At 42.6% G+C, this 27,562-nt stretch overlaps 1 protein-coding gene across 2 annotated transcripts in view; it reads right to left on the reverse strand.

The window, feature by feature from the left end:
• Positions 1 to 2,975: 2,975 nt before the first annotated feature.
• LOC140384706 (kinesin-like protein KIF18A) overlaps positions 2,976 to 27,562 on the reverse strand; it is a 117,338-nt gene continuing 92,751 nt past the window's right edge. For both annotated transcript variants that reach the window (XM_072466656.1, XM_072466654.1), the window contains 4 exons: positions 18,610 to 19,102; positions 15,846 to 15,944; positions 5,495 to 5,583; positions 2,976 to 3,869 (listed from right to left, as the gene is read on the reverse strand). In XM_072466656.1, coding sequence (XP_072322757.1) covers positions 3,739 to 3,869; positions 5,495 to 5,583; positions 15,846 to 15,944; positions 18,610 to 19,102 — 812 coding nt within the window. In that variant the 3' untranslated portion in view covers positions 2,976 to 3,738. The remainder of the gene's footprint in view (positions 3,870 to 5,494; positions 5,584 to 15,845; positions 15,945 to 18,609; positions 19,103 to 27,562) is intronic.

Below are 27,562 nucleotides of genomic sequence, written 5' to 3' on the forward strand. Positions count from 1 at the left end.
CTGCATTTCCAATTATTTAATTTTAATTGGATCTGGGTTAATTCTAATGGGTTAGACTGTGTCACTGGTAACGTTTAATTATTGAGCCGTGGTTTGTATTATCTCTGCTTTCTTTGTCCCTTTTGGCAGGGCTAACTGCAGTTTCTCTGCTAAACTCAAAAGCTTTGCTTTAAATTCCCATTTTTAATCCTCGAGTGATTTCCTCCACCCCAAGACATCTTTTGCAACTGTAAGGCCAGCTCCAGTCACTCCCTATTCAATATTTCAAACCTGGAAAAATGCAATCGATCCACACACACTCTTTCTTTAAGTTCGATAACCCCAAGCCAAATAAGGAATTATACGCAAGAATATCGCGGACGAGCCCTCAATTTGTTACTGACGCCTGGTTAGCTCTCAATTGTGGCTAAGAGGCTGAACCAGAGCCAAACATTTTTAAAGTTTAAGACGATGCGGATAGATCGATTTGTTCCAGGAGTGATAAGAAATAGGGCTATTATATAAATAAACTTTATTAAAATAAAACAACATTTAAGCTTCAACCCCAACAATAACAGATTTCATGCAGTTTCTTAATCTTAAAACACTAGTTCCCATTAAATAACACGAACAGAACATTCAGCTCTCATGCCACTTTCAGACAGACAAAACTTGCATTTATGAATCAATTTGTCTTCTGGTTGGGACTTTCGTTCTGAGCCCTTTTCCAAAGCGCCTCGATGGCAACTTTCATGATAATCTTGGTCGATTTCCAAAGCCTTCTCCTCTACCTGTTCAAATCAGCATTTTCTTTCACTCTAAGCTCCACCCAGCCCCTCATACAGAGATTCTCTGCTGGGGTTTCCATGCTTGAACCCATCAGCATTACCTTGGCTATTAGATTGCCCACTCCTGTTTATACAAGAGAACAGTCATACAACTGACCTCCCACTGACTGACAAAGAGGCCACCAGACTCTGTAATGGGCTAATAGTTGGTCAGACATAAGTGTCCCGAAGAACAATGGATCTCGTGTGGTGCACCCTTGCTGAACCTGCCGATGCTGTGTATTCCCACTAACGAGTTGGCAGCACGGTGGTTAGCGCTGTTGTTTCACAGGGCCAGGGACCCGGGTTTGATTCACGGCTTGGGTCACTGTCTTTGCGGAATCTGCATGTTCTCTCCGTGTCTGCGTGGGTTTCCTCCCACAAGTCCCAAAAGATGTGCTTGTTAGGTGAATTGGACATTCAGAATTCTCCCTCAGTGTCCCGGTACTGGCGCCGGAGTGTGGCGACTAGGACATTTTCACAGATTATTAAAAGTCCAAATGGGACAATGGAACTCATGCCAGGTATGGGCATATCCCTGACTGTGCTAGCAGTTTTTTTTCCCCCTGTCCATTTAACCCCTAAATAGCTTGATGCACTGGGGTTTCATTTATGGACCCAATTTCCTAATATCTCCCTTGAGTGACACTGATGCAAACAGCACCGCCAAGGCGTAGGCCCGCACACCAGCAAAACGGCCAATACAAGCCAGGCCACATCCCAGCCATCTCCAACTGCCTCAATTAAACAACAATTCTCTGTCTCAGCTCGGCTCTTCATCACTAAATTCTGACCAGGATCATCCAGGGACATAGTGAAACTCCTATATCCCAATAAAAGCTAAATATGGATGCATACCAGGATAATATAAATGATTAAAAGATGAGTGGAGCTCGCGAGAATGCAGCCGCTCCTGCTCATGATTTTACACTCTTTTTTTTGAACAAGAATAATAATAATCACTTATTGTCACGAGTAGGCTTCAATGAAGTTATTGTGAAAAGCCCCTAGTCACCACATTCCAGCACCTGTTCAGGGAGGCTGGTACAGGAATTGAACCCGCGCTGCTGGTCTTGTTCTGCATTACAAGCCAGCTGTTTAGCCCACTGTGCTAAACCAGCCCCATTAGGGTGTAAAGATAAGCCCAGAAACTAACATTTCCAATTCCCCCGTCCTTTTGCACTACTCCTGACTGTAAGCAAGGCTAGAAAATTATAGCCAGCTCCGGAATTTCCACTTTCCTCAGTATCCTTGGATGCATCTCAAAGATTTTAACGGCATTCTTTGAAAGTATCACAAAATTGGCGGATAAGTTCATGGTTCCTGGCTGAATTTCAAGCCAGGATTTGATTTGGCAGGGTCCCATTTATCATAGAATTTACAGTGCAGAAGGAGAACATTCGGCCCATCGAGTCTACATCGGCCCTTGGAAAGAGCACCCTACTTAAGTCCACACCTCCACCCTATCCCCGTAACCTCAGATAACATTTTCTTTTGGACACCAAGGGCAATTTAGCATGGCCAATCCACTTAACCTGCACATCTTTGGACTGTGGGAGAAAACTGGAGCATCCGGAGGAAATCCACGCAGACACGAGAACGTGCAGACTATGCACAGACAGTGACCCAAGCCGGGAATCGAACCTGGGACCCTGGAGCCGTGAAGCAACAGTGCTAAGCAACGTGCTATCGTGCCGCCCCCACCCGTGATTTTTCAACTTTGTGTATGCAGCCTTTATAACAGATCCTCCTCAGCAAAATTATACCTTCCAGTGTATTAATTGCCCCCTATTTCACTGTGGGCCGGTAACATCTCCTTTGGTAAAATATATGCAAAAATGTTCAACTGCACAGTGCAAATAGTACTTTTGAACAGGCTGCGGCTAGAACAAGTTTACCAAGTTTAGAGGCATGGTGCTGTTATACAAAATTGGGTGCCTTGCAATGTAATAATACAAAAGAATATTCTCAATTTAACAGCCTCTATACATATCACCCAGACAAGATCGTAAGCTTCTTCAAGTTGTTTCCCATGGTAAAGTAACGACAGAGGAACATCAAAATTGTGATAAAGAACCAAAAGCAAGTGTACATGTAAGACTTTTGAGATATTAAGTATAGATACATTTAAGTGTTCTGCAGCTTATTTGAGCAGGTATACACACCAAATCCATCTTAAAAGTTAGTTTATTGTATTAAAATGCATTACTATTTTACATAAAACATATCTCTTCTCTATGTATACACATAACTAAAACAGAACTACTTCCAGGATGGTTGCTTAGCTGATCACAAGTTTGAAGTAAATAAAAGTAGATTTTAAAGGAAATAAATTCCAATCAAATGTTTTCCACAGGTCAAGAACATAGATCATTTTGTTTGATAAGATAATAACATGTTGGCAGGACAGCTACATAAGTCAATACTATTGTTGAAAAGGGAAAGATTGCTGAAGCTATTTGCCTTGCACTCATTAGGACAAATGCAAGATTTCCAAATTTCAAACAATCAAATTGAAATGTCTACTGTTAGATATGATTTTGTGTTTGGGCAGCATTTGTTATTGGGTACACCAGCAACAAATTTAAGATCTTTAGTCGAGCTTATAATGTGACTCACTTACACTTGTTAGAAGTGACATACATTCATAGGCAGGGACCTGTTCTCTGCAAACAAAAGTAATAGGTTCAAGCCTGGCAGTGTTTTTGAATTACCCAGAAGCATGAGGAGCCTAGGTCCCTGTTGTTTTTCTTTTTGTGTAATGCCTTGGTCAATCAGACTTGCCAACCAAACAGCATCCTTTTCTTCCATGATATAAACTGTTGTTTTTGTTTGATATTTGGCATAGTGTTTGTCCTGATGAGTGCAAGATGAAAAGCTTCAGCAGTCACTACCCAGTGACTGTTTGAATACTACATTTGTAATCTGCAGTTTAGATATGCTGCATAGATTTTGCACGCCTTCCATTGTCCTTATTACTTGATAGACCTTTGTAAATGAGGCCTTCTTTTGAAATACGTTTCCTTCTAGCCAAGTATTCCCCTCTGCGGTTCTGTGATCTTCCTGTAAACATAAGATTGTGAAATTAACACTGCATTAGTAAATATTATTTTCCCTTTAAAAACCATAAGGTTTTTCTCAGTAAGTGGTACAAAACAGGCAGCATCGGATTGGGTGCCTGTTATATGCAGTGCATGTTATTCAGTTCTGTTACAGTCAGTGGAATTAAATAGCAGGTGCTGTGCATATCGAGCAGCCAATCTAATAGCCCCCGTTTTTGCCACAACCCCATAATCTCTAAATTTAAGTCAAGAATAATGATTGCGACTACAGATAGAACCCAAGAACCATAGCAAGGAAGTAAATGGAATAAGCAATTTGTATGGGCATATCAAGCTTTTTCATATATCTAAAGGAAAATTATGCATCAGCATAGTACTTCTGATCATGAAGTTGACATTCGTACAAGTGGATAACACAGACATATGCACCCTCGGTGAACAATTTATCCTTTCCCACCCTTTCAATTCATATCTGTCACTAACTCGTTTTGCAGAGGTTAAATCACAAGCCTGATCCTACTTCATGCTCTGAAGAAAAAGTGATCTGGGAAAAATATTTAAGTTATTGTATTCATGTTAAAGAAAGAACAGGTTTAAATAACATCATAAAACTAATGGGGGGGAGGGGGTCAATTTTTGTTGTCCTGGGACCCCAATTTTGGGTGGGAGGTTGTAAATGTCAGGAAATCCAATGGAAATTGGTTGGCCAGGCTCCTACTGGTTTCCCACCATGTACTATCTTACAGTTAGGGCTGGGGTGGGGTTCTTATACTCATGTCTGAAGCTCCGCCTGCCATAATGTCACAGAAGATTTGTGTGTAGGCCTTGGCAAAGAGACCTTGGGAATCACTGTGGTAATCTACTTTCTCAGGGTCACAATCTGCAAGGGTAGAGCTGCCGCACTCTGCTATACCCTGCAAGAACACCAGCTGCTATGTTGCAGCATTGAGCTTGCACAGGGACCATCATGTTCAACTGTGGCCTGACAACTGCCATACCTGCATCTCCTTCGAGGCATGCTACAGCCTCATGCCTATACTTAGAGATAGCTTTCCCTTCATTCTGGCCCTCAACCTGCCCATTTAGTTTTGGCAAAGATTGTAGATTATTGAATCTGCATTTTAATGCTCACTAGTGGTTTTCTAAATTTTTGTCCCTCTTTTTGTGATACTGATCCTCATAAACCTGCATGTCCCAATCCCCATAAATTTGATTTGCATACAAGTTTTCTCTCCAATCAGTCCTTTTATTCTCCCAACTGCCTGAACTTTCACATACACACACGTGAAAAATTTACACAAATTAGGTTAGACTGGAAAATTGGCTGCTACAAGCACTGGGGATTCCCATGCCATGGAAGCAGTGCAAAGCAATATAGAACTCTTTATAAGTCCTGAATTTATCCCCACGCAGTGACAGTACCAAGTTCCACTCCTGTAAATAGCATTTACAATAAAAATGATTTGAAATATTCAGAAATCTTGGCGCTCCCCATGTTTTTGTCTGGTATAAAGGAAGAAATATCTGATTAAAAAGTCAAAAGTTTGATTTTTAAACATTGAATATTTAGTTTTGACAAACAGTGTCTCTAGTTATAGAACTTTCTTAATTTGGATTTATAATTACCTGGTAGTAGAACCCCTGTAGGTTCTTTAACAGTTGGCATGTTTTGACGTACACGCTTTGCTGCATTGTCATCTCCTTGACCCAGGAAACTAAATAAGAGGGGAAAGATTGGTAGTGTTTGAAATGCCAAGTGCACAAATAACTTAAGAAACCTATAGAGCACAATGAATAATCTAGACTGCCATTGGTATAATTTGCAATGAAATGCATGCCAATTACAAATGGTGCCACTGAAATGAGGTCAGAATCCAATTATGTTGCTTTTTTATGACATTATGATGGGGTATATGGAATACAGTGCCAGAACAGAAGTACCCTTTATTGACTGAAAACACTTAGGGTACAAAATGGGTAGCGCTTGAAGACTGGCTCAGCAATATGGGCTTACCCTGCAGACTGCACTCACACATTGCGCTGATTATTAATTTAAGTGATTGCAGTCTGCAGTTGAAGCTAGCTTTCACTACATTAAGTCAGTCTATATTTCTGAAAAGGGAGATGCATTGTGACTGGAGTCACTGTGCTCAATGTGGGAGTTCAGGGACGGGGCCGATGCCCCTGACTCCTTCAAGTGCGGGAAGTGTGTCCAGCTGCAGCTCCTGTTAAGACCGCATGACGGCTCTGGAGCTGTGGATGGACTCACTTTGGAGCATCCGCGATGCTGAGGAGGTCGTGGATTGCACGTTCAGTGATTTAGTCACACCGCAGATTAGGATTGGTGAGGGAGACAGGGAATGGGTGACCAAAAGGCAGAGAAAGAGCAGGAAGGCAGTGCAGGTGTCCCCTGCGGTCATCTCCCTCCAAAACAGGTATACCGTTTTGGATACTGTTGGGGGAGATGACTCACCAGGGGAAGGCAGTAGTAGCCAGGATCATGGCACCGTGGCTGGCTCTGCTGCACAGAAGGGCGGGAAAAAGACTGGCAGGGCTATAGTCATAGGGGATTCAATCGTATGGGGAGTAGACAGGCGTTTCTGTGGTCGGAAACGAGACTCCCGAATGGTATGTTGCCTCCCGGGTGCACGGGTCAGGGATGTCTCAGATCGGCTGCAGGACATACTGAAGGGGGAGGGTGAACAGCCAGTTGTCGTGGTGCATATAGGCACCAACGATATAGGTAAAAAACGGAATGAGGTGCTACAATCAGAATTTAGGGAGTTAGGAGATAAGTTACAAAGTAGGACCTCAAAGGTAGTAATCTCTGGATTGCTACCAGTGCCACGAGACAGTCAGAGTAGAAATTCAAGAATAGTCAGAATGAATACGTGGCCTGAGAGATGATGCAGGAGAGAGGGGTTCAGATTTTTGGGACATTGGAACCGGTTCTGGGGGCGGTAGGACCATTACAAATCGGATGGCCTACACCTGGGCTGGACTGGAACCAATGTCCTAGGGGGTGCTTTTGCTAACACTGTTGGGGAGGTTTTAAACTAATGTGGCAGGGGGATGGGAACCAGATTAGGAAGTTAGAGGTCAGTAAAGAGGCAGCAACTAAAGCCAGCAAGATACTAGATAATAAACTCAATGTGACTAAGGGGAAGAGTAGACAGGGAAGAGATGATGAACGCAAAGGGACAGGTGGTCTGAGGTGCATTTGTTTCAATGCGAGAAGTGTGCAGGTAAGGCAGATGAATTTAGGGCTTGGATTAGTACCTGGGAATATGATGTTATTGGTATTACTGAGCCTTGGTTGGCAACTAAATATCCCAGGGTATAGATGCTTCAGGAGGGATGGAGAGGGAGGTAAAAGGGGTGGAGGAGTTGGATTACTGGTCAGAGATGATATCACAGCTGTGATTAAGGAGGGCACGATGGAGGATTCGAGCACTGAGGCAATATGGGTAGAGCTAAGAAATAGGAAGGGTGCAGTAACATTGTTGGAACTTTACTACAAGCCTCCCAAAAGCGAGCGTGAAGTAGAGGTACAAATATGTAGACAGATTCTAGAAAAATGTAGGAGCAATAGGGTGGTCGTGATGGGAGATTTTAACTTCCCCAACATTGAATGGGACTCATGTAATGTTGGAGGTGTAGATGGAGCAGAATTTCTAAGGAGCATCCAGGAGAGTTTTTTAGAGCAGTATGTAAATAATCCAATTCGGGAAGGGGCCATGCTGGACCTGGTATTGGGGAATGATCCTGGCCAGGTGGTTGAAGTTTCAGTCGGTGATTACTTTGGGAATAGCGATCACAATTCCGTAAGTTTTAGAATACTCATGGACAAAGAAGAGAGTGGTCTGAAAGGAAGAGTGCTAAATTGGGGAACGGCCAAGTATAACAAAATTCGGCAGGAGCTAGGGAATGTGGATTGGGAGCAGCTGTTTAAGGGTAAATCCACATTTGAAATGTGGGAGTCTTTTAAGGGAAGGTTGATTCGAGTGCAGGACAGACATGTCCCTGTGAAAATGAGGGATAGAAATGGCAAGATTAAGGAACCATTGATGATGGGTGGAATTGTGAGACTAGCTAAGATGAAAAAGGAAGCATACATAAGATCTAGGCAATTTAAAACTGATGAAGCTTTGGAGGAATATCGGGAAAGTAGGACAAATCTCAAACGCGCAATAAAGAGGGCTAAAAGGGGTCATGAAATATCTTTGGCTAACAGGGTTAAGGAAAATCCCAAAGCCTTTTATTCATATATAAGGAGCAAGAGGGTAACTAGAGAAAGGATTGGCCCACTCAAAGACAAAAGAGGGAATTTATGCGTGGAGTCAGAGGAAATGGGTCAGATTCTTAATGAGTACTTTTCATCGGTATTCACCAAGGAGAGGGACATGACGGATGTTGAGGCTCGGGATGGATGTTTAAATACTCTAGGTCAAGTCGGCATAAGGAAAGGGGAAGTTTTGGGTATTCTAAAAGGCATTAAGGTGGACAAGTCCCCAGGTCCGGATGGGATCTATCCCAGGTTACTGAGGGAAGCGAAGGACGAAATAGCTGGGGCCTTAACAGATATCTTTGCAACATCCTTGAGCACGGGTGAGGTCCCGGAGGACTGGAGAATTGCTAATGTTGTCTCTTTGTTTAAGAAGGGTAGCAGGAATAATCCAGGGAATTATAGACTTGTGAGCTTGACGTCAGTGGTAGGCAAACTGTTGGAGAAGATACTGAGGGATAGGATACATTCACATTTGGAAGAGAATAGACTTATCAGTGATAGGCAGCATGGTTTTGTGCAGGGAAGGTCATGTCTTACAAACCTAATAGAATTCTTTGAGGAAGTGACAAAGTTAATTGATGAGGGAAAGGCTGTAGATGTCATATACATGAACTTCCGTAAGGCGTTTGATAAAGTTTCCCATGGCAGATTGATGGAAAAAGTGAAGTCGTATGTGGTTCAGGGTGTACTAGCTAGATGGATAAAGAACTGGCTGGGCAACAGGAGACAGAGAGTAGTGGTGGAAGGGAGTGTCTCAAAATGGAGAAAGGTGAGTAGTGGTGTTCCACAGGGATTCGTGCTCGGACCACTGTTGTTTGTGATATACATAAATGACCTGGACGAAGGTATAGGTGGTCTGATTAGCAAGTTTGCAGATGATACTAAGATTGGTGGAGTTGTAGATAGCGAGGAGGACTGTCAGAGAATACAGCAAAATATAGATAGATTGGAGAGTTGGGCAGAGAAATGGCAGATGGAGTTCAATCCAGGCAAATGCGAGGTGATGCATTTTGGAAGATCTAATTCACGAGCGGACTATAAGGTCAATGGAAGAGACCTGGGGAAAATTGATGTACAGAGAGACCTGGGTGTTCAGGTCCATTGTACCCTGAAGGTGGCAACGCAGGTCGATAGAGTGGTCATGAAGGCATACAGCATGCTTGCCTTCGTGGGCCGAAGGGCCTGTACTGTGCTGTATCGTTCTATGTTCTATGTTCATCGGACGGGGTATTGAGTACAAGAGTCGGCAGGTCATGTTACAGTTGTATAGGACTTTGGTTTGGCCACATTTGGAATACTGCGTGCAGTTCTGGTCGCCACATTACCAGAAGGGTGTGGGTGCTTAAGAGAGGGTGCAGAGGAGGTTCACCAGGATGTTGCCTGGTATGGCGGGTGCTAGCTATGAAGATTGAGTAGATTAGGATTGTTTTCGTTGGAAAGACGGAGGTTGAGGGGGGACCTGATAGAGGTCTATAAAATTATGAGAGGTATGGACAGGGTGGATAGCAACAAGCTTTTTCCAAGAGTGGGGGTGTCAATTACAAGGGGTCACGATTTCAAGGTGAGAGGGGGAAAGTTTAAGGGAGATGTGGGTGGAAAGTTTTTTTACACAGAGGGTGGTGGGTGCCTGGAACGCTTTGCCAGCGGAGGTGGTAGAGGCGGGCACGATAGCATCATTTAAGATGCATCTAGACAGATATATGAACGGGCGGGGAACAGAGGGAAGTAGATCCTTGGAAAATAGGCGACAGATTTAGATAAAGGATCTGGATCGGCGCGGGCTGGGAGGGCCGAAGTGCCTGCTCCTGTGCTGTAATTTTCTTTGTTTGCTCAATAATGGGTCAGCATGGCAGGGCGGGCTCCAAGTTTTTCAATTCCTGCACTGGAGGTCTCAGTGAAGGAGCTGGAGAGGAGTAAAGTGGAGGTACTTTTACCGATAAAAACTTTGTAAAGACAGTGAGACCAAATAGCCATGGCACTCAAGGCCAGGTGCCTAACTCCAAGGATCTTGGGTACAGTGTTGCAAGAACTTCAACGGCCTCACGCGGGTGGCCAAGGTCAGTGAATATATATTAAAATGGCAAAATCCACCATTAGCATCACTAATCCCATATAATGCTTAATGCAACACCCCCCCGCCACTCAACTACCGGAAAGACCCTACCCATTACGACTCAGACTTAACATTCACAGCTACACTTCCTGGCTCTCAGATACTTATTGCTGCAACCATCACACCAGTATCTCAAGCTTTCACATAGTGCTTGCTATTCAACCACGTAAGCTACATCACCCAAACAGATTGCACACCATTCAGTGACACAGTTCCTTCTCTTGCAGGTCAAGATGGTGCCTAACCAGAGGCAGCAGCTAATTTGTGGGAGCCAGACATTGCTGCATGAACTTAACACTTATAATAATAATAATCTTTATAATAACAATAATCTTTATTGTCACAAGTAGGCTTACATTAACAATGCAATGAAGTTACTGTGAAAAGTCCCAAGTCGCCACATTCCGGTGCCTGTTCGGATACACAGAGGGAGAATTCGGAATATCCAATTCACCCAACATGACGTCTTTTGGGACTCGTGGGAGGAAACTGGAGCATCAGGAGGAAACCCACGCAGACACACGGGGAACGTGCAGACTCCACACAGACAGTGACCCAAGCCAGGAATCGAACCGGGGACACTGGAGCTGTGAAGCAACAGTGCTATCCACTGTGATACCATGCCACCTTGTAGATGAGATGCTGGTTGCTATCATTGGAGTGGCCATCACTGAGGCTGTAGCCAGTGATAAGATTGAAACCATCAAAGACGTTATTTTCCTCATACCTAATCCTCCTCCTCACATTCCCCTTTGATTTTATCTCACAATCTCTTCTATCTACAAGCTGAAGATGGTGAAACCGTGCCCTTCTTGCTTTAGCTCCCTTGCATCACTACAACTCTACCCTTATGACTTTTTCCTTTTAGATTACCAATAACTGCAACTTGGCCAGACAATGGTAGAACAAGTAGAAGAGCAGAAGGACAGTGATGAAGAAGAAATACTGTCAGAGAAAACACTGTCATAAGAAACAGTGTCAGACATTGGTCACCACAATTTCAGATAGCGAATATGCACCTATTTTAGAGGATAGATTAGAAGCATGCATGTGATGAGATACTGGTATTATAATTATGAAATTTCTGAGATTGTTATTAGTTGAAGGTAAAATAAAGGGACCATGTGGCCTGTTCTGAAGAGGCTGGTTTGTTTGTTAGAAATTAAAGGTGGTCCAGATTGTTTTCTGGAAGAAAGTGCAAGGTGCTTACACTTGGAGACACTGGCAGCAATGCGAGTGTCAACAGTGGACAGACGGAGAGCCTCCAAAGTCTCAGAAAATGCCGGGTTAACAGTTGTCATAGATAGACAAAGTCATAGAATTTACAGTCATAGAATTTACAGTGCAGGAGGCCATTCGGCCCATCGATTCTGCACCGGCTCTTGGAAAGAGCACACTATCCAAGGTCCACACCGCCACCCTATCCCCATATCCCAGTAACCCCACCCAACACTTAAGGGCAATTGTGGACACCAAGGGCAATTTTAGCATGGCCAATCCATCTAACCTGCACATCTTTGGACTGTGGGAGGAAACCGGGGCACCCGGAGGAAACCCACGCACACACGGGGAGGATGTGCAGACTCCGCACAGACAGTGACCCAAGCCGGGAATCGAACCTGGGACCCTGGAGCTGTGAAGCAATTGTGCTATCCACAATGCTACCGTGCTGCTACCGTTGTGTTTTGAACTGTCCATTTACTTCCAAAGTTGTTTATTTTTCTATAAATTTAGTGTACCCAATTCATTTTTTCCAATTAAGGGGCAATTTAGTGTGGCCAATCCACCTAGCCTGCACATCTTTGGGTTGTGGGGCGAAACCCACGCAAGCACAGGGAGAATGTGCAAACTCCACATGGGCAGTGACTCAGAGCCGGGATCGAACCTGGGCGCACTGAGGCTGCAGGGCTAACCCACTGTGCCACCGTGCTGCCCTTATTTACTTCCAAAGTTGAAGAGAGTTGGGGTATCGAGGATAGCTAATCAGCATCATCACCCGGATACAGGGCCCACGTGATTCACATTGCCATGGTGATGGGCTTTGAGATGGCAAGGGTAGAAAGAAAGGTATTGTCATATTGGGTTATAGACTTTCCTAAAATATCTCAGATAGTTTAGTCTGCCAAGGTCCAGGAGAGAGCAACTAGAGACCGGAAGTGTCTATGGTTCGCTGTAACAGAATACAGGTGGAAGCTTGCGCTCTGTTCGAAACTACCAAATTTAAAATGAAACTGGAAGATTCACCCGGTTTGCTCTAGAGGGAGGATCTCAAAATACTCTCAGCATGAAAGACAGTTCTAGGATTATAAGTTACCAGGCTGAGAAAGGAAAATAACAAAAGTAAATCCACGAGAGCCAAAAATTATTTTGGACTGATTCTGGGAGATTTGAATCTCTTTTTATAGGGCGGTGTAACGTATACATGTGAAGTATTTATTACAGTTGTGCTGAAATAGGAATGAGGGTATTTATTTGTTTAAAGTATAAGTTGCCTACAAATATAAGACGCAATGCTTCCAAATTAATTTGAGGGGGGGTTTTCAGGGAGTTTCGACGGCGAGTTTCCCACCACTATTCAATGACATTTCTGGGGGCCCTGGGGAGTTTCTCACTGGTTTGGCCCACACAATGTAGCACTGGAGAGCTGAATTCCGAGATCGGGCCTTATTGAAGTCAATGTAGGCAGTATCCATTGCCCTTCCTTCGTCAATCATCTTTGTCACTTCGTCAAAAAACTCGATCAAGTTAGCGAGGCATGACCTCCCCTTCACAAAACCATGCTGCCTCTCACTATTTGTTTCCAAATGGGAGTAAATCCTGTCCCGAAGAATCCTCTCCAACAATTTCCCGACCACTGACGCAAGGCTCACTGGCCTGTAATTTCCTGAATTATCCTTGCAGCCCATCTTAAACAAAGGAACAACATTGGCTATTCTCCAGTCCTCTGGGATCTCACCTGTAGCCAATGAGGATACAAAGATTTCTGTCAAGGCCCCAGCAATTTCCTCCCTTGTCCCACTCAGTATTCTGGGGTAGATCCCATCAGGCCGTGGCTCTTATCTACCATAATGTTTTTCAAGACACTCAGCACCATCTCCTTTTTGATATTGACATGACCCAGACTATCTACACACTCTTCCCTAGACTCATCATCTACCAAGTCTGTATGCATGAGACTCATCCCCACAACCTAAAGATGTGCAGGGTAGGTGGATTGGCCACGCTAAATTGCCCTTAATTGGAATAATTTTTTTAAAAAGGAAGTCTTACTACAACTGTATAGGCATTGGTGCAATCACACCTGGGATATTGCATATAGAAAGTGGCTTCCATATCCAAGGAAGGATGTGCTTGTTTCAGAGGGGGTGAATGAAGCTTCACGAGATTGATCACTGGAATGAGAGCGTTGTCCTCCGAGGAAAGATGGAGTAGAATGGGCCTATGCTCTCTGGAGTTTAGAAGAATGAGAGCCGATTTCATGAAAAGCACAAGATTCTTAGAGAAAGTGACAGAGTTGTTTCCTTGGCCGGAGAGTCTTGATATTGACGGGCAAAGTCTCAGGATAACAGGTTGGTTATTTAGGACTGAGAGGAAGAGAAATTTCTCCACACAGGGTTGTGAATCTTTTGGAATCCTTACCCTAGAGGGCAGTGGATACTCTTTTAGAATATAGGTAAACTCCAAAAATCTGACTATTTTAAGGGAATAAAGGAATATGGGGACTAAATGGAAATGTGGAGTTAATGTTGAAGATCAGCCTTGATCTTACCGAATGGCAGGACATTCTTGAGGGATCATATACTCTACTCCAGCTCCTCTTTTTAGGAAAATGGCAATAAGAATAATAAGGACTGATCACAATAAAATGGTAGAAATGAATGAAATCTGAAAAAGTTCAAAAAATGAAATAATTCCAAGTTGTGTGAACTAAACGTAAAATCATAGAATTTACAGTGCAGAAGGAGGCCATTCGGCCCATCGACTCTGCACTGGCCCTTGGAAAGAGCACTCCACTTAGGCCCACGCTTCCATCTGTCCCAGTAACCCCACCCAACCTTTTTGGACACTAAGGGCAATTTAGCATGGCCAATCCACCTAACCTGCACATCTTTGAACTGCGGGAGGAAACCAGAGCACCCGGAGGAAACCCACGCAGACTCCGCACAGACAAGTGACCCAAGCCAGGAACCGAATCTGGGACCCTGGAGCTGTGAAGCAACTGTGCTAACCGCTGTGCTAACGTGCAACTCCACAGGGTAGGTTGGCGGGACCTTTGTATGTTGAAGTTGAACTGCATTAAAGAATGAGAATATCAACTCTAGCAAGTAATTTACAATTCATCATTCAACTTTCACATGGAACACGGAAGTACAATAACTAAGGAGGATCTCTGAAGAGTTGTTTTTGGAGGCCAACCTGGAGCATGTCAAAGATGTGATAAAGTATTGATCACCCTGAACTAAGTAAGAAGTCTTACAACACCAGGTCAAAGTCCAACAGGTTTGTTTCAAACACTAGCTTTCGGAGCACAGCTCCTTTCTCAGGAGCAGTGTTCCGAAAGCTAGTGTTTGAAACAAACCTGTTGGACTTTAACCTGGTATTGTAAGACGTCTTACTGTGCTCACCCCAGTCCAACGCCGGCATCTCCACATCACCCTGAACTAAGATGGTGAAAGCATGAAAGCTTCTCTGCAGATTGCGTCAATGGGAGCTATAGCTCAAGTCCGAAGTAGATGTTTTTCATTCAATATTAAATGCAGTTCATATACAATAGTGGTGGGAATAGTGCAAAACTTTTATATATGTATTCAAATAAAGTTAGCACATTTATTTATTCCAGGCACAGCCAGAAGTTGAGCTTGTGTTTTTGGACAGTGGGGAGAGTTCTGTGGAGGTTTGGCTTGGTCTGTACAAAAGTTGCCCAGAAGTTGGAAGGGCTCTTAATTCTTCTAACTTTTTCTGAGTAACTATTAGTGTAGCCCAGTCAGAATCATTCAAAATTTTAAATCACAATTTTAGATGGTTCAGTGCAGGGTAATTGCCTAGAGGAAGTTTGCACTTCTGGGCAATTGCTGTGCAAACCTTACTTGTGAAGTTTCAAGAGGGGTTCCCAACGTATCTTTGGGGTACTCCCCAAATCCGACACTGGAGAGCTTGGATGTTATGGACCAAGTATATTTCTGGACTCTTCCCTCCTTTGTAGAAATAATGTATTTCAAAAATATTCTTCTTTCCCATAATCAGGTAAATTAGCAGCAATAATCACAATTTATGCAACATACATGTACTAAAAATCACATTAATATCACTACTGCATTCTGAACATAAAGAGCTACAAAGTGGACTGAACAAAAAAAAAAACTGTTCAATCAGGAGATACTAGATTACCTATTGTAAGTATAGACTTATTCATCCTTTGAATGAAGCTCATCCTCTACACAAAGCCAAGACATTCACACATCTCAAAGTAGCTTGTTTGTACCAAGAATTTCCTAGTTTGAAAAGTTTTCCTCACTTAAGTGCACGTTCAGGTTAACATGCAAACTGAAATCTCAGTAAGAGATTCCTGCCTTTACCTTTCAGATTTCCTTTTCTTCCTGGTAGCTGCTGTTAAAGCCATATAAGAAGGCTTGCTGTTTGTTGCATTTGAAGATAGCAATGATGGGAGACCCAGCCTGCAGCATATATAGAACAGAAACAAAGATTAACTTACATTCATTCAAGCATTCATCATGGCGTTTTATTAATTACTGTACATAAAAGTTTTTAGCTATACACATAAACAACTCAGGTGATAAATACAAAAGTAACCAGTCACAAACTGATGTTAATAATGTTAGGGAGGTTAAGGAATTTATATTTATATTGCGGGTGTTAGAAACAAGGTACAAGTTTAAGCTTAATTGTGTTTCTGTACGTGTGTGCTAATAAAGTTAAGGCTTCAATTTAGCTTCATGTAAACAAAGGTGCCCACAAGTCTTTGGTTTAGGTTCACTTTAAGCTTTACTTGCATTGTAACTGAAGTTTGAAGTCGTAAAAGCATTACAGGCTTTAAAAAAATTAAGCTTAACAACCAGAGGCCCACGCTGAAAAGCAGAAGCATTTGACTTCAGTTGCAACCAGGTAACCCAGAAACAAGACACTTTCCACAGAAACTGCCAATACAGGTAGGACAATACAGAAGAACAGAAAGCAAGTCCCAGAAGCTAAAGAAGTCAGGAATCAGGGAATGCGAGCTCCTGGAAGTTAACAGAAAAAAGAAAATCAGAAATCTAGAAAAACGGTTCTGTTCCGTGAGGTCAAGAGCAGCGAGGGACACTCTGCAATGTACGGACCTGAGATCTTGGCTAACGAGAAGTCAGATATCCAAGTTAGTCCTCAGGCTGTTGACACCTTAATATAGCCTGTGAAGCAGTAGTATTTTGTTGGTGTGGTTAGGTACCCAAGAGATTGTGTGCAAGTTTGAATGCACATGGTGATTCACAGCAAAGGAATACTAAAAGGATAGGTTGAAATCCTGGCTGTGGATCCTTGATGAAGGCAGAGAGATATTATCGCTTAGGAGAAAATTCCAAGGCATGTTCTTCAAGAGTAGAATTTAGAAACCTCTACGTGAAAATCAGAGTTCCAGTGAGACCAATTGGTTCATAGCGTAACAAGCATTTGGGGGGGATTTGATGAGAAATCCACAAAGGTTGTATTGGGTGGCATCTGCCACTTGGCTTCAGTGTAGTGTCTGACCACATTTCACCCAGTGGTTTATATGGACTGTGTACTTACTGAGAATATTAGAGTATAAGATACATTTTGTAACTTGAGTTATCCTTACAAATCTGTATACGTAAAGATATAGCTGGGGTGAAGGGGTAGTGTATTATTGTTAATCTTTTCCTGCTTAATAAATGCTTTATTCTTTTGTTAAAAGTTAATCAGCAGTCCTGCAACACTGTTCATCCACATCACTAAATAAAAAATAAAAGTTACGATTATCCAGCCGGGGTTCTGCTCTGGGACCCGACTGCCCAGTTGCATCAGCTGGGATCGTAACAACAGGAAATAATTTAAATTAAGGAATAATATGCTTACTCATAATTGTGAAAAACTAAAGCAGTTTAACATTTAGTTTCTTCAATTGTTTAAGCACGGTCATTCTTCAATGTTCAAATGTGTTTTGTTTCCATGAAAAGAGATCAATAGATGGTTCGAAGTAATTTTGTGCTGACAGAAATTAAATTTGGAAGATTAAGTTTGGAAGATAAGGTGAAGTCACATGGCAGCTATCAGCACAAGTGTCAAAATAAATAGAATTTCATTTGAGCTACATAATAAATAAACAAAGTCAAGCCTTTCAACAATGAAAAGACTTCTGCATCTTCAACTTCCAGTGAAAGCCAACAGTAGAGCAGCAGCAGACACTTTATAAACATTTAAACTCAAATGAATGAGGTGAAATAATTACTTGATAAATTTAATATCCTCTACCATTTCAAACTTTTTATTCCTGATGTAATTGTAAATTTGCATTGTAGCCAATAAAAGCATCATTCGGGACCTTATAAGTGCACATTTTCTTTTAGAACATCAAATCATAAAAATAGGATTTGTCCAACTTACTCATGGTTTTATGATATTGCGGCACAACTAAATGTGGATTTTCACAGCTTTATTCTAAAAAGCCACAAGAACCAATTCATTGACTTTTCTTTGCATATACATGGAGCCAAAAAATACCTAATTTAACAGCAGCAGCCATTCTATGAAAATGCCTAATTTAATTCCACTTGGTACATGTGCATTTTTCACTTTCTTCAGAAAAAAAGATACTTTATTCTAAATTATTTTAATGTACTGGTGGATTTAGGCACCTCTTATTTGTTTGGACTGTTGCTAGTACTTTTATTTCCAAGCGCAGCCCTTAAAACCGGAAATTAAATTTGGTATTTTCATAGAATTACAGGAATGCTTGCTGTTGGTATTTTCATTCAACAATACTTTGGTTACAAAATATATTGATTAAATCAAATACCAAACTGTAATTACAGGATAAATGGATTTTAGGATGAGTAAATTTATTCTGGATAATTTAATGCTTATTGCTGTTGAGCAACATGAAATATTAAGAATGGCAACTTGTACAGTTTATTGCATTTCACTTGTACAGACTGGTCCAATGAAAATATGATGTACAGGTAACTTTTAAAAATGTTAACTGAAAAAAGTTCGGAATTAATACTACAGTTGGCATTTCCCTTGCTCAACTAAATTAACAACAGAATCCTGGGAATGCACAATGCATGGCTGTGAAAAAAGGAAACTAACTTTTGAGGCTGTAAAACAAACCTTTGCAGGAAGCTTCTGTGATTCTTGGAGTGCTTGTATGATGCATTGTAACCAGTGACCGCCTTGTTACAATTGGTTTCATTCACAAATGAGTGTTGAACTCTGGTGTCTTTGACAAATTGGCTGCATTCTCCTAAATTGTATGTCACATTTATTAGATTCTCACTCATTTTAGAGACAGAGTTCTCTGTGTCACTCAGATTTTTCCTTTCCTCTTCCCTGTGACAATCTGCGGTTTGGAGCTCTTGCTTTGAGATAGGCAATTGACAGGAAACTTGCATGATCTGTGACTTGCAGTTCTCCGGTGTATAGTGTATACGTGCTAATCCTTCTTTGGCAAGGCTATCATCCAGCTGAGCAAGGCTGGAGTTTTGTACAGTACTACTATTTAGATCACTGCAAGTTAATAGTGATTGCTCTAGCCGTCGCCTGGAGGATCTGTAAGTAGATACTGTGCCCGCTTCTCCCATTGACAGTAGATTTTCCTTTGATTCTATGGAAAGAAAAGTGTCAAAATACATTAGCCACAGATAAAATAGATACCATCAAAATCTTAAGAGCATTATACAACAGATTTTACATGTAGCACCATACATTTTCATGATGAAAATACGTCGAAATGTAATATTTTGTTTGAGTGCATTGTATCAAAAAACATAACTAAAAGGCCTTTGGAAATAATTCAGTCTATACTTACCCATTTCAGTGCTTCCCATACTATGTTCCCATGTGACCATATTTTAACACTAAACTCCAATTCACGTGATTCCAGACACCAAAAAACAAAACAGCAAACAAACATTCTGTATATAATTATTAAAGTTTGCTTTTCATAGATCGGCAAAGAATTCTGAAAATTTGTTTTTAAAGTACATTGTAAAAATATTATTTTATATTGGAAGGGTCCTTCTGGTTTGTTCTCTTATTTCCCCTTTCTTTTATTTTGCAGTTATTTTTGATCCATGGGTGATTGATGGACATGCATCTTTTAGTCAAGCAGCAGGGAGAATGTGCAATCCATAAGTTACAGGAGAGAACACGAGTTTCAGACTTTTTGGTACAAGAGAGAGATGGGGTGGGACTCGGTTTGATTGATTGGCTGGGGGGGGTCAATGAATTGACCCCAGTGGAATGATTTCAGAGTTCCAAGGAGCTCAATTTGATTCCTGGAAGCAGAGGGACCAGGATTATCTCTCTCCTCCATGTTTTCTCCAGAAAGGCTGTGGAGTGCTGTATTTCTGGAACTGCCGAGAACCTGAATGAATGAAACTACAGGAAAAACCATTACAAGCTGTAAACAAGAACCAGGGCCCCTCTCTCCAGAAACAGCTCTTATAACACCAGGTTAACGTCCAACAGGTTTGCTTAGAAAGTGCTCCGAAAGCTAGTGATTCGAAACAAACTTGTTGGACTTTAACCTGGTGTAAGACTTCTTACTGTGCCCAGCCCAGTCCAACGCCAGCATCTCCACATCATCTCTCCAGAAAGGTTGTATTTCTGAAACTACAGAGGACTGAATGAATCTACAGTAAAGCTTCAGACTGAAAGTAGAGTTTGAGGAATAATGGGCGAAGTTCTCCCCAAACGGCGCGATGTCTGCCGACTGGCGCCCAAAACGGCGCCAATCAGACGGGCATCGCGCCACCCCAAAGGTGCGGAATGCTCCGCATCTTTGGGGGCCGAGCCCCAACATTGAGGGGCTAGGCCGACGCCGGAGGGATTTCCGCCCCGCCAGCTGGCGGAAATGGCCTTTGTTGCCCCGCTAGCTGGCGCGGAAATGACATGTCGGGGCGGCGCATGCGCGGGAGCGTCAGCTGCCGCTGAGTTTCCCGCGCATGCGCAGTGGAGGGAGTCTCTTCCGCCTCCGCCATGGTGGAGGCCGTGGCGGAGGCGGAAGGGAAAGTGTGCCCCCACGGCACAGGCCCGCCCGCGGATCGGTGGGCCCCGATCGCGGGCCAGGCCACCGTGGCGGCACCCCCCGGGGCCAGATCGCCCCGCCCACGCCGCCTTGCCGCCGTTCAAAAGGGGTTTAATCCACACCGGCGGGACAGGCAATTTATCGGCGGGACTTCGGCCCATCCGGGCTGGAGAATCCAGCGGGGGGGCGCCCCGCCAACCGGCACGGCCCGATTCCCGCCGAATATCCGGTACCGGAGACTTCGGCAACCGGCGGGGGTGGGATTCACGGCAGCCCTCAGCGATTCTCCAACCCGGCAGGGGGTCGGAGAATGACGCCCAAGGTGCTGGAAACAAACCATCTGAAACAAAGATTCTTTTTTACTTGTTTTTTAAAATCCGTTTCTGCCCCACTATGTTTGTCTGTCTTGTGTGTATATATAGGGTGAGAGGCAAGTTAAAACCAGGGAATTAGGAATTAGATAATAGTTAATCAGCTGTATTTGATGCATATTTCATTAAGTTCTTGTTATTCATGAGTAATTGTGTTTACATTTAAAAACCCGGTGACTAATTATTGAGCACAGTAAGAAGTCTTAAAACACCAGGTTAAAGTCCAACAGGTTTGTTTCGATGCCACTAGCTTTCGGAGCGCTGCTCCTTCCTCAGGTGAGCAGCGCTCCGAAAGCTAGTGACATCGAAACAAACCTGTTGGACTTTAACCTGGTGTTAAGACTTCTTACTGTGCTCACCCCAGTCCAACGCCGGCATCTCAACATCATAATTATTGAGCAGCCAGGGACTAAATACTTTGGATATTTTTCTAAGAATTATTCGTTAATTAATTAGTGTTGTGACTCCGGGTCAAGTGGGGCGTGAATTGACCGTGCACTAGACCAGGGTGTCGTAACAATATACACGTGTGCAAGTTTCAGCCAAGGCCTCCATATTTCCCAGGGACATAAGATTCAGTGATGCCCCTTTCCCCACCCCCTCTGGAAAAATACACTCCGTGATCTGCCACTCTCTCCCCACATGGCATACTTGCCCTCTGTTATCACCCACATACACACCAATGTAAGAATGGATTTCTTCTCATGCTCCAGTTAATTTTTTTCAGATCAATCGGTGCGTTAATCCAGCTTTCTATCTCTTAATTCATGCCAGATTCCATTATGGGTCAAGGAACAGGAAGTCCCATGTTAGTGAATCCCTTGCTCAAGACTCTTTTAATGGTCTTGAAAAGAAGGAAAAATATCCCGGGGCCCAGGTCACCAATGGGAGAATAAAATCACTGCTCACACGTTCATAGAGTTGGCACTAGGCTCTCCACATTTACTTAGAAAGAGCAACTGAGAAATGAGCAGGGCAAGGGCAGAACTGGTTGCCACTTGGATCTGGGTGATGGAGTGGGTGCAGTCTTGGTGGAAGGGGTGCTCATCACCCCATCCGCTGTGTTTGCAACCCCAAATGGGGTCGTCATCCACACTTTGGACACTGCAGCTGTATATGGTCTCTCGCATTGTAAATATGACGCAAGTATCTGATGCAATGGTTCAGGATTTTGAGGTAATAATAAGGCTATAACAATCAGTGAGGCCATCATTATTCCTCTGAAACTGATAGCAACTTTTAGAGTCCACATTTGCAGTTAAATGGGAAAACCCAGATGTTTCCATCAGTTATTCTGTGCTTCTCCATAGGGCATTCCTATAAAGTAATGGGAACTTTCACTTCCACATTATTAGTCTCTCTGGAAATATTCTTGATCAATGAGATGTGACTGGGTTTTTAATAATGTATTAAGTACATAAATGCTGCTGAACAACCTCTGGGCCTGGAAATATGATGCAATATTTGCAAACTCAAATTTCTCCATTGTAAAAGAAACTCATGTTATATACTGTTTTGTTATTAAGGCTGCTTATAGTATTTCATTTTCTACCTTAATCTCATGTATATCCCGATCTTTATTTCATTTTATGTAAAATGACATGAAAGAACGAAAGATAATTACTGCTTTCAAATGCGGTCTGTGAAAATTCTTGGCTGCTTACCCGGCTTGAAGACATCATCATCATTAATATGCATTAATATAACACAAGAGTTATCAAACTGGGGTACATTTGCAAAATTTGAAAAAAGCTGCTGAACTGTTTGTCCAATCAGCCTGATTGGATGAGCGTGAACAGCAGAGTGATAGGGAGAGCAGGTCGCAAAGAGCAGGGGAGCTGGAGCGGGCCTCGGAGGCCGAGAGAAAGCGACATGTGTGCGTGGGGGAGAGGTGTGTGTATGAAAGGAGTGTATGTGTGAGAGAGAGAGAGAGAAAAAGAGAGAGTGAGTGAGTATCGGTTTTCCAGCATCACTCCTCCCATTAAAAAGGATCGAAAATTTGTAATATAACTTTTTAAATTACCCACTCCTAAAGCGGGTATTACTTCCAGCAGTTAATGGTTAGAGGCCGTGGGAGGATGGTTTGGCCAGGGATTAATGTGAGGGGGCCATGTAACTGGCAAATGTATTTGTGACTGTGTGCCTCTTCCGAATGAGTTTCAAGGAGTGTCTTCAGAGAGAGAGAAAAAGAGAGATAGAGACACAGAGAGGTTTAAGGAGGAAATTCCGGAGTTAGGACCAAGGCAATTGAAAATGTGGCTGCCAAAGCTAGGCCAATTAAAATCAGGGATGTGCAAAAGACCTGAATTGGAAGATAAGAGGGATTTTATAGATTTGTAAGGCTGGAGGAGGCTACAGAGATAGGGATGGGCGAGGACATGTGGAGATTTGAAAACAAGAATTTTAAAATTAAGGCAATGTCAAACATGGAACTCGCCAGCAAGCACAGGGCAAATGAAGTTTGGAGCGAGTTCAGATACAGACAACATAATTTTGGATGTGCTCAAATTTATATAGGGTATAAGATGGGAGGCCGGTGGGAAGTGTATTAGGATAATAAAGTCTGGAGGCAACTAATATTTCAACAGCATAAGAACTGAAGGAAGGTAAAAATGTTATCTTGTGGTTAACAACACAGAGGTTGCACACTGTCCTGTTCAGCTTGCCCAGAGATGCAACAATGGATAGGGAATGGATTTTACGGTAGTGAATAAGAACAATAGCTTTAATCTTCTCAATATTTAGTTGGACAACAATCTTCTCATCCAATATTGGGTATCATCCAAGCATTGTGGCAAAGCAATGACAGCAGAGGTGGCTGTGAGATGAACCTGACATTGTATTTTGGATTATATTACAGAGGGGTAGCATGCAGATGAGAAATAGATGGTGCCCGAGGATAGCTCCTTGAGGAACTCCTGAGCTAACAGAGCAGGAGTTGAAAGAGAAGTTATTGCAGATAATTCTCTATCCACGATTAGATTGGTAAGAATGGAAACAAGTTGTGCAGTGCTACCCAGCTGGTTGACGGAGTAGATGGGGTGCTCAACTAGGACAGGAAGGATAATTAAGACCATGGGCCAAGTGCTGGCAAATGGGATTAGGTAGGTAGGTCGTGTGTTTATCACGTGTCGGTGCAGATACGATGGGCTGACGGTCCTCTTCTTCACGGTGTGATTCTGAATGTTACTTGTCTTTAAAAAGAGCTGTTTCAGGACCGCGGTTGGGCAGAAAATCAGATTGGAGGGATTGAAACATATAGTTATTGAAAGGATGCGCATAGACTTTGAGATGAATGTAGGAATTTAGATATATTGTATGATATGTATTTGGTGCAGTAAGGGTTAAAAGCCTGGGTTAGTGTGTGTATGACTGCTGCAGTAGTGTTTTTAAAGAATCCTGGTTTGAAAGGATTTTGGGAGCCAGTGGTACAATTAAAGCACCATAAAAGCTTGGGCTAATGGGAGTTTTGTTTGGATTAAGGGGTTTCCTGTGGAGTATTTAATTAGAGAAATTTGTGTTCAGTTAGTAAGATGATGTAACTAATGGGAGGAGCTAGAGTACCAGGTATTTTAACAGAGAAGCAGATTGTTCAGTTGGTTTGTGGAAGTTAAACCATGAAGATAGTTTCTGAAGACTTCAGCTAGAGATCCTGCATTGTTCTGACAGAATTTAGGTCTATCTCTTAAAACAGTCTCAAAGAACATCTCTGAAGCAAGTATGCTTGGGCCTGCGATTGTATTTAAAAATGATTGAGATGGTTCTACTGTTTGAGCATAAGTAAAGTTAGCCATTAAGGGTTATTGTGTCAGTTTATTGATTAGCGTTGTTTAAGGGGCAATTGAAAGTTATTTTCTTGTGTGATGTTCAAGATATTTTAATATTGTATTCGTATAACAGGAAATAGATTAAAGATTAATTGTAAGAGAATTAAAGAACACAGCAGGAGAAACCTTTTATAGAGTATTACAAGGTTGCGGGATGCACTACTTGAGGCAACTCAAATTCCTAGGGGTGCACATCTCCAAAAATCTATCCTGGTCCACCCACGTCGACGCTACCACCAAGAAAGCACAACAGCGCCTATACTTCCTCAGGAGACTAAGGAAATTCGGCATGTCCACATTGACTCTTACCAACTTTTACAGATGCACCATAGAAAGCATCCTATCAGGCTGCATCACAGCCTGGTATGGCAACTGCTCGGCCCAGGACCGCAAGAAACTTCATAGAGTCGTGAACTCCGCCCAGTCCATCACACAAACCTGCCTCCCACCCATCGACTCCATCTACACCTCCCGCTGTCTGGGGAAAGCGGGCAGTATAATCAAAGATCCCTCCCACCCGGCTTACTCACTCTTCCAACTTCTTCCATCGGGCAGGAGATACAGAAGTCTGAGAACACGCACGAATAGACTCAAAAACAGCTTCTTCCCCACTGTCACCAGACTCCTAAATGACCCTCTTATGGACTGATTTAATTAACACTACACCCTGTATGCTTCATCCGATGCCAGTGCTTATGTAGTTACATTGTATATGTTGTGTTGCCCTATTATGTATTTTCTTTTATCCCCTTTTCTTCTCATGTACTTAATGATCTGCTCGCAGAAAAATACTTTTCACTGTACCTCGGTACACGTGACAATAAACAAATCCAATCCAATACTAGAGTTAGAAACATGCCAATGTTTACAAATCAGTTGGATAGGGAGTTGAAGGAATAATAGGTTATAGAAACAGTGGATAGGATTAAAACTTTTGCTTATATGAAGGGGGAACACCAGTATGCACTGGTGATGGAATACACTCTGCTTGGCCTGGATGAGTGAAACTCCAACAAAGACTCAAGCTGGATGCAATCCTGGACAAAGCTGCCCTTAAAGGAGATGGTGACATAGTGAAAATGGACTGGACTAGTAATCCCAAAGCCCAGGTTAATATTCTTGGGACATTGGTTCAAATGCCCCTTCAACAGCTGGTGGAATTTAAATCCAATTTAAATCTGGAATATAAAGCTACGCTCAATAAAACTGACAATGAAACCATTGTCAATTGCCGTAAAAACCCATTTGGTTCACCAATGTCCTTTAGGGGAGGAAATCTACCATCCTTACCTGGCCTGGCCTGCACGTGACTCCAGATCTACTGCAATTTGGTTGACTCTTTAATGCCCCCTCAAAGATTCCGACAAGCCACTCAGTTCAAGCGCCCTTAGGTCGGCTGTCTTGCCTATGACTCCCACACCCCATGAAAAAATAAATAAGCTCACTTGTTCGGCACCCCATCCATCACCTTCAACATTCACTCCCCCCACCACTGTCGCACAGCAGTATCAGTGTGTACCATCTACAAGATGCACAGCAACAACTCACCAAGTTTCTGCAACAGTATCTTCCAAACAAGTGGTCTCTGTCATTTTGAAGGACAAGGGCTGCAGGTGCCTGGCAACACATCCACCTTCCAAGTTCTTTCCAAACCCCACTATGCCCTATCATACTATAATGGGACACCGTATCCACACTATGTTACCATTCCTTCACTGTTGCTGGGACAAAATCTGGAACATTTCCCTAACAGTGTCTTCCTACAACGCACCGGACTGCTGCAGTTCAAGAAGGCAGCTCACCACCACGTTCTCAAGGACAATTAGGGATGGGTAATAAATGCTGTTCTAGCCAGCAATGCCAGCATCCCACAAAAGAATAAACATAAAAATACAAATCTGCATCTACCTTTTCCATCCAACCAACTATATTCTGCATGTCTATGTTTCAGTCACTTCATTTCAATACCCTCAATCCCTGGTTCTCTGACACCTCAGTTCTCCAACAGATCAGCATATTGGCTCACTGAACTTCTGCCAACTCCTAGATTTCTTGCAACTATATTCTGAGACACAGTTTTTCCCTTTCTTGAGAGTACTTAAGTAATTAATTTGTTTTTCTTCTTCTGGATCCATGTTGGCTGTTATTTACCATGACATTATCACATAGATAATGGCCAAGTTTACTTCTGATATTTGATGCCATTATTTTTCCTCTAATTGATGCAAGACCAATGAGTGAGTTTTGTCACCTTCATAAAAACAGGCATATTAGCTTGCACTAATTGTGTATCACTGCTCTCAATGTCACACACCTCAGGTGGAATTTAATGAAGTGGTGGGAGTTTGATAAGCGACACCCCCACCAACCTGAACTCCAGGAACTCGGAGGGATTTAAGTACCTAGTTGGCGGTGGGGGGTCCTTTGCATTGCAGGATTATTCTCAGTAGGGCAGAAATCCTGCTCAGAGGCTGGCAGCCTTCCATTAACGACAATGCCAACATACTATTATGATCCCCAGTGACCTAGCTGAAAAGCTCAATATTTTATTTTAGTTTTTAAGACTGTGGAAAGATCGATTCTCTCCAGGAGTGATTGCATGAAGAAATAGAGCTTGGTTATTTTAAAACAATATGAAGAACAATATTAAACTTACTAACTTCAAACCTGAAAAGAACAGCGCACCCATCCATCTTAAAAGCACTATTTAATTTCCCATTAATCAACAAGTAAATACACATACAACTCTCAATCCAGCTCAAACAAGCAAGCCCTAAAGTGATACTTGCATTACACAGCAGATTCTGGCTGTTCAGAACCCCTTACTCTATCTGAAA

Source organism: Scyliorhinus torazame, chromosome 10 (genome assembly GCF_047496885.1).
Source record: "Scyliorhinus torazame isolate Kashiwa2021f chromosome 10, sScyTor2.1, whole genome shotgun sequence".
Lineage (NCBI taxonomy): Eukaryota > Metazoa > Chordata > Chondrichthyes > Carcharhiniformes > Scyliorhinidae > Scyliorhinus > Scyliorhinus torazame.